The sequence below is a fragment of the Heptranchias perlo genome, chromosome 4 (assembly GCF_035084215.1).
Source record: "Heptranchias perlo isolate sHepPer1 chromosome 4, sHepPer1.hap1, whole genome shotgun sequence".
Classification (NCBI taxonomy): Eukaryota; Metazoa; Chordata; class Chondrichthyes; order Hexanchiformes; family Hexanchidae; genus Heptranchias; species Heptranchias perlo.
Genome location: NC_090328.1, coordinates 875,666 through 886,437, shown reverse-complemented (window position 1 = coordinate 886,437; position 10,772 = coordinate 875,666). Strand labels below are relative to the sequence as shown.

Genomic DNA, 10,772 nt, shown 5'->3' with positions numbered 1-10,772 from the left:
CCTAAGATTATGCCCCCTAGTTCTAGTTTCACCCATCCCTGGGAACATCCTTACCGCATCCACCCGATCAAGCCCCTTCACAATCTTATACGTTTCAATAAGATCGCCTCTCATTCTTCTGAACTCCAATGAGTAGAGTCCCAATCTACTCAACCTCTCCTCATATGTCCACCCCCTCATCCCCGGGATTAACCGAGTGAACCTTCTTTGTACTGCCTCGAGAGCAAGTATGTCTTTTCTTAAGTATGGAGACCAAAACTGTATGCAGTATTCCAGGTGCGGTCTCACCAATACCTTATATAACTGCAGCAATACCTCCCTGTTTTTATATTCTCTCCCCCTAGCAATAAAAGCCAACATTCCGTTGGCCTTCTTGATCACCTGCTGCACCTGCATACTAACTTTTTGATTTTCTTGCACTAGGACCCCCAGATCCCTTTGTACTGCAGTACTTTCCAGTTTCTCGCCATTAAGATAATAAGTTGCTCTCTGATTTTTCCTGCCAAAGTGCATAACTTCACATTTTCCAATATTGTATTGCATCTGCCAAATCTCCGCCCACTCACCCAGCCTGTCTATATCCCCCTGCAGGTTTTTTATGTCCTCCTCACTCTCTACTTTCCCTCCCATTTTTGTATCATCTGCAAACTTTGATATGTTACACTCGGTCCCCTCCTCCAAATCGTTAATATAGATTGTAAAGAGTTGGGGACCCAGCACCGACCCCTGCGGAACACGACTGGCTACTGGTTGCCAGTCCGAGAATGAACCATTTATCCCAACTCTCCGCTTCCTGTTAGATAACCAATCCTCCACCCATGCCAGAATATTACCCCCAATCCAGTGATTCTTTATCTTGAGCAATAATCTTTTATGTGGCACCTTGTCGAATGCCTTCTGGAAGTCTAAATACACTACGTCCACTGGTTCCCCTTCATCCACCCTGTACGTAAGTAAGTAAAGTAAAAGTCAGTAATATCTCCGCGCACTCATTATTCCCCTGCCTTTAGGGGAAACTAGAAATTTCTGTGCAACGTAACGGTGGAAACTGGGCCAGGGGGACGATTAAAACGGAGTGGGTGAAATACCCACTCTGTTCCTGTTCGGCTGCGCTTCTTACCTACCTGATTTTTCAGGCATATGAGGTGCCTACCTGAGTCAAGCTTTACTCTGTGTTTAATCTGAGGTTGTTAAGCAGATGGGCTCAAGTTTAAAATTTTCAAGATGATAGACAGATCACCCTGAGAGAATTGAAAGCCCAATACCTGTGAAAATATTGGTAGACATTAAAGCTTGAATTACTTCAGAAAAACCTTGGCAAAATATCTTTTATTATTTCATACCACACTTGAATGAACAGAATTTTAAGAAGTGTCTGCTCGGCTGAGCCTCATTTCTCTCTGCTGCACCTGTTTAGATAATTCTGTATCCTCCCACAACCAAGCATGATTATTTTAGCTAAACTGTTGTTTACACACTTGTTCTATGATCTCAACTGATTTATAGATTATATCGTAGTCAGGGTTTTATTCAATTTTACAACTCTTGTTTCAAAGCTGGGCTCATAACCTTTCATTGATCAGGTTAAAATGAACTTCTTATTTTGCAAGTCCTGATGTTACAAACTATAAACAGATGGCAGCAAGATCTCAGAATGTCATCTTTTCATTTCAATGCTTGGACCCCGTTTGCTTGGAATGTTTGTTATTGGTTTAAATATTTTCAATTGTCTTTTCCTCTTATTAGCTTTCCTGTGATGAATCAAAATGTCCCTCAGCCCCGATATGTGATAAACTTGGTGAAGCCCCCATTCCTTTAGTGAATATCAGTGATCCCTGTTGCACTATTACAGTCTGTAGTAAGTATTAAATTCCTCTTTCGTATTTTTGAAATTTGTGTTGTTGATCAAAAAAATTACTTAATTTAGGAACCCTGCATCGGAATCATTGAGACGGGGAAGTGGTCCTTCTAGTGTTCCTTCCTGTATTCAATCACTGGTTTACGAGGAATGCAGGCTTCATTTTTCCCCTGGAGAACAGAAGATGTGAGAGCTTTATCCTCCTCCTGCAAATACAAGAGATGGGTGAGCTTCACTCTCCTCCAGTCGTGTGTTGTCTGCATCCTCCTCCACTCCTTTTGAAGAATGTGGCAAGTAATTGCTTTCTATAGAGCTACAAAATATTAAAGACTCAGGGTAAACTCTCTTACATTGGTTTGATAAAATTTCTTAATACGTTGGTCTGGGCTCTCATGTGACACACATGTAGAAGCTGGAAATTATAGTACATAACCCAATCTTGAATTTTATCCAGATGTGGAGTCCAGCCCTGTGATGCATTTACTGAATAGAAGATACTGAGTCTATCTCTCTCTCAAAAGGGGAATAAGTTAATGATGTCACCAATCATACTCAATGGGGCAACGGCACCCGAACCTGAAGGCCTAAGGCTAGCCCGAAGTTGGGCTTAGGGCCTTATCCAAATAATGTGGATGAGTTGCTGGTTCCATCGCACCTCCGCTGGCAGCTCGCTCTTTTGCAGCAACTAATTTCAGGCTGCCTACCTCGCCAGCAGCAACCTCAGATAAGTGCCAGGGTAAGGGTAGGACAGTGGCAGGTTTCCGATCACTGCTTACAGCGGTTCTCAGGAGTGATGTGAAGCCAGGAGGAGCACTCCTGCTCCTCCTGACTCAACTGGAAGATCTTTAAAATTTTTATGAGAAAAATGTACCTCTAATTGGCAACCAGCTGCTGCTTAGACTGCAGCAGCCCAGAATCATCGCCCAGTTTCTGAGGGGACCGAATACACGTGTTAGGCCCCCTTATTTACATATGCAAGCGACTTAATGCCTGTTTTAGGTGGCTGCCAGGGACGCCTGAAAAATAGTCTGACCCAGTTTTGGGTTGGATGTTTTTCAGTTATCCTTGGGGCCCAGGACATTGGTCCCTAAAATTTGGCACAACGAGGTTCAATTTCTGCCACAATATATTCATAAATAATGCGTTGATGGCATCCTAAGGAGGAGTAACGCACTGTCTATTCCACGCATTTCTGGAAGAACGATAGTGCTTCTTTTCACAGATAATGTGCTGTTGATAGACTCGTCTGGGAATCACATCTTCAGCAATGGGATAACCAGTGGCATTCAGTGGAAGATGCCCTCAGGTGCAATAGTATTGCTCTACTCACTTCAGGAGGTTACCTCAAAATTTTGCCTTGAAATTAGAAGGGACCAATTCATATTGGTAACAGAGGATTCCGGTGCCAACTTTAGCATGGATACAGATCGCACTGAGGAGGCTCTGTAAACATCCCCATCCTCAATGATAGCGGAGTCCAGCATGTGTCTGCAAAAGACAAGCCTGAAGCGTTTGCAACCATCTTCAGCCAGAAGTGCCGAGTCAATGATCCATCTCAGCCTCCTCCCGATATCCCCACCATCACAGAAGCCAGTCTTCAGCCAATTCGATTCACTCCACATGATATCAAGAAACGGCTGAGTGCACTGGATACAGCAAAGGCTATGGGCCCCGACAAATCCCAGCTGTAGTGCTGAAGACTGATGCTCCAGAACTAGCCGCACCTCTAGCCAAACTGTTCTAGTATAGCTACAACACTGGCATCTACCCGACAATGTGGAAAATTGCCCAGGTATGTCCTGTCCACAAAAAGCAGGACAAATCCAATCCAGCCAATTATCACCCCATCAGTCCACTGTCAATCATCAGCAAAGTGATGGAAGGTGTCATCAACAGTGCTATCAAGCGGCACTTACCAATAACCTGCTCACCGATGCTCAGTTTGGGTTCGGCCAGGACCACTCGGCTCCAGACCTCATTACAGCCTTGGTCCAAACATGGACAAAAGAGCTGAATTCCAGAGGTGAGGTGAGAGTGACTGCCCTTGACATCAAGGCAGCGTGTGACCGAGTGTGGCACCAAGGAGCCCTAGTAAAATTGAAGTCAATGGGAATCGGGGAAAACTCTCCAGTGGCTAGAGTCATACCGAGCACAAAGGAAGATGGTAGTGGTTGTTGGAGGCCAATCATCTCAGCCCCAGAACATTGTTGCAGGAGTTCCTCAGGGCAGTGTTCGAGGCCCAGCTATCTTCAGCTGCTTCATCAATGACCTTCCCTCCATCATAAGGTCAGAAATGGGGATGTTCACTGATGATTGCACAGTGTTCAGTTCCATTCGCAACCCCTCAGATAAAGAAGCAGTCCATGCCTGCATGCAGCAAGACCTGGACAACATCCAGGCTTGGGCTGATAAGTGGCAAGTAACATTCGCTCCAGACAAGTGCCAGGCAATGACCATCTCCAACAAGAGAGAGTCTAATTACCTCCCCTTGACATTCAACAGCATTACCATTGCTGAATCCCCCACCATCAACATCCTGGGGGTCACCATTGACCAGAAATTTAACTGGACGAGCCATATAAATACTGTGGCTACAAGAGCAGGTCAGAGGCTGGGTATTCTGCGGCGAGTGACTCACCTCCTGACTCCCCAAAGCCTTTCCACCATCTGCAAGGCACAAGTCAGGAATGTGATGGAATGCTCTCCACTTGCCTGGATGAATGCAGCTCCAACAACACTCAAGAAGCTCAACACCATCCAGGACAAAGCAGCCCGCTTGATTAGCACCCCATCCACCACCCTAAACATTCACTCCCTTCACCACCGGCGCACAGTGGCTGCAGTGTGTACCATCCACAGGATGCACTGCAGCAACTTGCCAAGGCTTCTTCGACAGCACCTCCCAAACCCGCGACTTCTACCACCTTGAAGAACAAGAGCAGCAGGCACATGGGAACAACACCACCTGCATGTTCCCCTCCAAGTCACGCACCATCCCGACTTGGAAATATATCGCCGTTCCTTCATCGTTGCTGGGTCAAAATCCTGGAACTCCCTTCCTAACAGCACTGTGGGAGAACCTTCACCACACGGACTGCAGCGGTTCAAGAAGGCGGCTCACCACCACCTTCTCAAGGGCAATTAGGGATGGGCAATAAATCCCAAGGCAGCTTGAACCAGTGGTATATAAGATTTATTCCAAATAGTTTTCCTTCATAGTATAGAGCTTCTAGACCCCTATGTGAGATCAGGGCCCCGCGATTAGAGTGGAGACGGGATGGCAGCGGGCCGGGGGGGGTGGTGGTGGGGGGGCGGTGATTGGGCGCATGGGTAACCTGCCCAATAAAAAATGTCCGTTTCCCATGCGATCACAAGTCAATTGGAGCCACTTAACGTGGCTTCCAGGTTTGCATCCAAAAGCTGCGCAGCGGGCGGACTGCGCACCCGCATCACAGGCTGTCAGCTGGAGAAGCTCTATTTGAAGGGGCAGTCCTCCAATGGCTGCTCCTGGAGCAAAAACCCACACAGCACAATGGAACAGCACAGGGGGAGGGCTGCTCCTAGATTCAACGATGCCTCACTCCAGGTGCTACTGGATGGGGTGAGGAGGAGGAAGGATATGTTTTACCCGGCGGACGGGAGGAAGTGGCCTGCCTCTGCCACCAAGAAGGCCTGGCTCGAGGTGGCAGAGGAGGTCACCAGCAGCAGCAACATCTCCCGCACCTGGATCCAGTGCAGGAAGCGCTTCAATGATCTAAGTAGGTCAGCCAAAGTGAGTACACTTACTCATTCTCCTACACTCCGTCTTCCACAACACCGCTCCCACCCCTCAACACATTATGCGCTGCCAACACTTCTCTCACATCACTCCTCACACCCATTTAAGGCTCATCCTCAACTTACCTGCACTTCCTCAGCACTTCCTCACCTCCCCATTAGTCACCCCACCACTACCACTCAACCCAATCCTTATACAATGTCATGGCTCTGTCTCATACTCACTCTCTGATGCATTTCTTTCACATGATGTGGAGATGCTGGTGATGGACTGGGGTGGACAAATGTAAGGAATCTTACAACACCAGGTTATAGTCCATCAGTTTTATTTGAAAATCACAAGCTTTCGGAGGCTTTCTCCTTCGTCAGGTGAGTGTCGAGATTCATTGAAAATTACCGCATATATAGTCATAGAACAATGCATGGTGATTACAGATAATCTTTCCAACTGCCCGTTATCAAGGCCATCAAATTAATTGAATAGTGTTCAGACAGAGAAACCTTAGATACCCCAGACAACTGAATATACAAACGGCCAGAACCAAAGAAAGAGAGGGAGAGAGATAGAGAAACATCCGAAAGGAAGAGAAAGAGAGAGAATGACCAGTTGTTTTAAAAACAGATAACTTTTTTTTCCCCTGGTGGGGTTACGTGTAGCGCGACATGAACCCAAGATCCCGGTTGAGGCCGTCCTCATGGGTGCGGAACTTGGCTATCAATTTCTGCTCGACGATTTTGCGTTGTCTTGTGTCTTGAAGGCCGCCTTGGAGAACGCTTACCCGAAGATCGGTGGCTGAATGTCCTTGACTGCTGAAGTGTTCCCCGACTGGGAGGGAACCCTCCTGTCTGGCGATTGTTGCGCGTTGTCCGTTCATCCGTTGTCGCAGCGTCTGCATGGTCTCGCCAATGTACCATGCTTTGGGGCATCCTTTCCTGCAACGTATGAGGTAGACAACGTTGGCCGAGTCACAGGAGTATGAACCATGCATCTGGTGGGTGGTGTCCTCTCGTGTGATGTTGGTATCCATGTCGATGATCTGGCATGTCTTGCAGAGGTTGCCGTGGCAGGGTTGTCTGGTGTCGTGGACGCTATTCTCCTGAAAGCTGGGTAATTTGCTGCGAACGATGGTCTGTTTGACGTTGGGTGGCTGTTTGAAGGCGAGTAGTGGAGGCGTGGGGATGGCCTTAGCGAGGTGTTCGTTGTCATCGATGACATGTTGAAGGCTGCGGAGAACATGGCGCAGTTTCTCCGCTCCGGGGAAGTACTGAACGACGAAGGGTACTCTGTTGGTTGCGTCCCGTGTTTGTCTTCTGAGGAGGTCTATGCGATTTTTCGCTGTGGCCCGTCGGAACTGTCGATCGACGAGTCGAGCGTCATATCCCGTTCTTACGAGGGCGTCTTTCAGCGTCTGTAGGTGTCCATCACGTTCCTCCTCGTCTGAGCAGATCCTGTGTATTCGCAGGGCCTGTCCATAGGGGATGGCCTCTTTGACGTGGTTAGGGTGGAAGCTGGAAAAGTGGAGCATCGTGAGGTTGTCCGTGGGCTTGCGGTAGAGTGAGGTGCTGAGGTGCCCGTCTTTGATGGAGATTCGTGTGTCCAAGAAAGAAACCGATTCTGAGGAGTAGTCCATGGTGAGTTTGATGGTGGGGTGGAACTTGTTGATGTTATTGTGTAGTCTCTTCAGTGATTCTTCACCGTGGGTCCATAGGAAGAAAATGTCGTCGATGTGTATAGCGTTGGTTGGAGGTCCTGTGCAGTGAAGAAGTCTTGCTCGAACTTGTGCATGAAAATGTTGGCGTATTGGGGTGCGAATTTGGTCCCCATGGCTGTTCCGTGTGTTTGGGTAAAGAACTGGTTGTCGAAGGTGAAGACATTGTGATCCAGGATGAAGCGGATGAGTTGTTGGATGGCATCTGGAGATTGGCTGTTGTTGGTGTTGAGTACTGAGGCTGTTGCAGCGATGCTGTCATCGTGGGGGATACTGGTGTAGAGTGCCGAGACGTCCATCGTGGTGAGAAGTATTCCTGGTTCAACTGGTCCGTGGGTGCTGAGTTTTTGTAGGAAGTCTGTAGTATCGCGACAGAAACTGGGAGTTCCCTGTACGATGGGTTTCAGGATGCCCTCGACGTATCCAGAGAGGTTCTCACACAGGGTTCCATTGCCTGATACGATAGGACATCCGGGTGTGTTGGCTTTGTGTATCTTTGGGAGGCAGTAGAAGGCTCCCATGTGGGCAGTACGAGGGATGAGAGCGCGTAGGATGCTTTGAAGGTCTGGATCGAAGGTCTTGATCAGTTTGTTGAGCTGGTGGGTGTGTTCTTTGGTCGGATCTGCGGGTAACCGTCTGTCGTGTTCCTGGTTGTCCAGTTGTCGGTATGCTTCTTTGCAATAGTCCGAGCAGAAATTGATAGCCAAGTTCCGCACCCATGAGGACGGCCTTAACCGGGATCTTGGGTTCATGTCGCGCTGCACGTAGGCCCACCAGGGGGGAAAAAAGTCATCTGTTTTTAAAACAGCTGGTCATTTTCTCTCTTTCTCTTCCTTTCGGATGTTTCTCTCTCTCTCCCCCTCTCTTTCTTTGGTTCTGGCCGTTTGTATATTCAGTTGTCTGGGGTATCTAAGGTTTCTCTGTCTGAACACTATTCAATTAATTTGATGGCCTTGATAACAGGCAGTTGGAAAGATTATCTGTAATCACCAGGCATTGTTCTATGACTATATATGCGGTAATTTTCAATGAATCTCGACACTCACCTGACGAAGGAGAAAGCCTCCGAAAGCTTGTGATTTTCAAATAAAACTGATGGACTATAACCTGGTGTTGTAAGATGCCTTACATTTCTTTCACAGTCAGCTGCTCCCAAGTCAATGCATTCATCGGTTGGCCACATCTCCATCACTCACTCACGCGTCTGTACTTTCTCCCCTTATAGGAGAGGAGAGCCTCGAATGCACAGGAGAGAGCGAGGACCCGAGGGGGGCTGCAACAAATCGTCGTCCTCACAGACGCGGAGCAGGAGGCGCTGGAGCTCAGCCGAACCCTCGAGTGCCTGTCCATCGGGGACACCGAGACTGGCACCTGACAAACATCTGGTGAATTAACTTTAACATTCAGCACACATAATATGAATTGATATTAACATGCCTTGTCATCTTCAGCACCTCAGTATGCTCATCGCAACATGACACATCTCTGATCATGCTTAATATTGCCTTCTGTTCTCTTACAGGGCCTTCAGCGACCGCTGTGACGTCAGAGGTCGATTCCTCAGAGGACCTGCCAGCCTCTGAGGGTGCACCGTCACATCTTAGCGAGCCATCCACCAACGCAGATACTCACACCTCGGTGGCTCCTAGTCCTCAGTTAGTTGGGTTGGCATCTGGTGAGTTACCACACATATGTGAGCACGAGCAGACACTGGTGGCAGGGACAGCTGCGGAGAGTCCGCATGGGAGCACTCTTCTCCAGGCTCTGATCAGCTGGACACAGATGCTGAATCCCGGGGGCCATCATTTACAAGGAGAACGATCGAGGGACAGCAGCACATTTGCGAGGTGCTGGAACAGGTGCCACGCGCACTCCACAATAGCGCAGAGGATAGAGGAATGGTGGCACAGGTACGGGAGGGAATCTCTGAGATAGTGTCCCAGGGACGTGAGCAACTCTCTGAGATAGTGTCACCGGGACGTGAGGGAATCTCTGAGATGGTGTCACAGGGACGTCAGCAACTCTCTGAGATACTGTCACGGGTAAGTGCTGGAATGTCTGCGATGGAGAGAAGGCTAGCCTCCATTGAGTTTCAAACATGGCTCACAAATGAGTCCATTCAGGCCCTGACAATGGCCGTTCGGACTCACAGTGAACAACATTCTGCCCCTTAAACAGGCAGGCAGATACACTAGCACTGGCCTTACAAGGCTTCACACATGTCCTCCAAACTGTTGTCCAGCAGGGTGGTAGAAGTGATGTGGGCCTGGCCCAGTGGGGGGGATGATGGTGAAAGAGGACATGGAAGTGGGGACGCCACTCAAAGTGCTCCCACGTCTCACTCGTTGCTCCCCTCTCAACCAGTACCCGCAATGCTGCCTCCTCTCCGGGTGGCCGAGTCTGCCCCTGCACAGGTGCAGGTGGAGCAGTCGTTGGAAGGGCCCTCACGGGCTCCAAAACCCAGAGGGCGTAGGCCCAAAGCATCGAAGCTGCCAAGGCATGAACAAGAGCAACCTGCCACTACTTCTGCTGCAGCCACAGGGGAGGCACCATGTAGAAGTAGTCGGAAGAGAAAGGCGAAGGTTTTGTAAGCACAAAGGGTATGCACAAGGGTGTTTGACGGTTGGTCATGTTTTTTATTTATATTTGCTTTTTGTTCACCTCACATTAAATATTATGGTTGTCACCCTACTGCCACGTCTTGCCCATTCTTGACTAGCTTTTGTGATAGGGCCCTTCCATGCGGTTTACAATGTATGGTGACACTTGATGCCACCCATTGGGTCCCTTTACAGTGGGTGTATGTGCAGTTGCAGGACTGTTTTGTGCAGGGAGGGGTGGTGGGAGGGCACTGGTGTGGGCGCTGCTCTTTCCAGGTGGTATGAGGACTGGACTCTTCGCACTTTTTGATGTTAGGAGAACCGTTCACATATCAGTGACTCCCCTGGCCTCACGAGCAGCCAGGTGAGCCGCTGCTCTGCCCATGGGTTCCTCCTCCTCCGCCTCTGCCTCCTCCTCCTCAACGTGGATGGCAGATGTGGATGGGGCCTCCTCAAGCAGTGCCCCTCTCTGTTGTTGCCCTCTGTGCCCTTGTGCAGGTGCCTGTGGCGCAGTACGTGTTGTGAAGCTCCAAGTGGCAGAGGTGGATGCCGTGCCTGGCAAGGCTGGTGATGTTGCTTGTCCTCGGATGTAGTGGTGAATGCAGCCATGGCGCCCCACATCCTGACAGTGTGAGTTTGAGGGGTTCTACAAAGTAGTTAAATATGTTTGAACAGAAGAATTTGGAGTGGACAGTAAGAATTTTCAGTGAAAACACAAAGATCTTGCAGCCAAAACTTTGTCTGAAAGAACTGAGTGCCCTGCTGCAATAAGTGACCTTTTCTCCCCATCTATCAAAGAAGCATTTAAATGTCTCACTGACTGCTGGC

The 10,772-nt window shown here is 48.9% G+C and overlaps 1 protein-coding gene across 1 annotated transcript in view; it reads left to right on the top strand.

Annotated features, from left to right (window-relative positions):
* LOC137320381 (uncharacterized) overlaps window positions 1–10,772 on the top strand; it is a 123,689-nt gene that overhangs the window by 55,826 nt on the left and 57,091 nt on the right. The window contains exon 6 of the mRNA XM_067982081.1: window positions 1,747–1,858. Coding sequence (XP_067838182.1) covers window positions 1,747–1,858 — 112 coding nt within the window. The remainder of the gene's footprint in view (window positions 1–1,746; window positions 1,859–10,772) is intronic.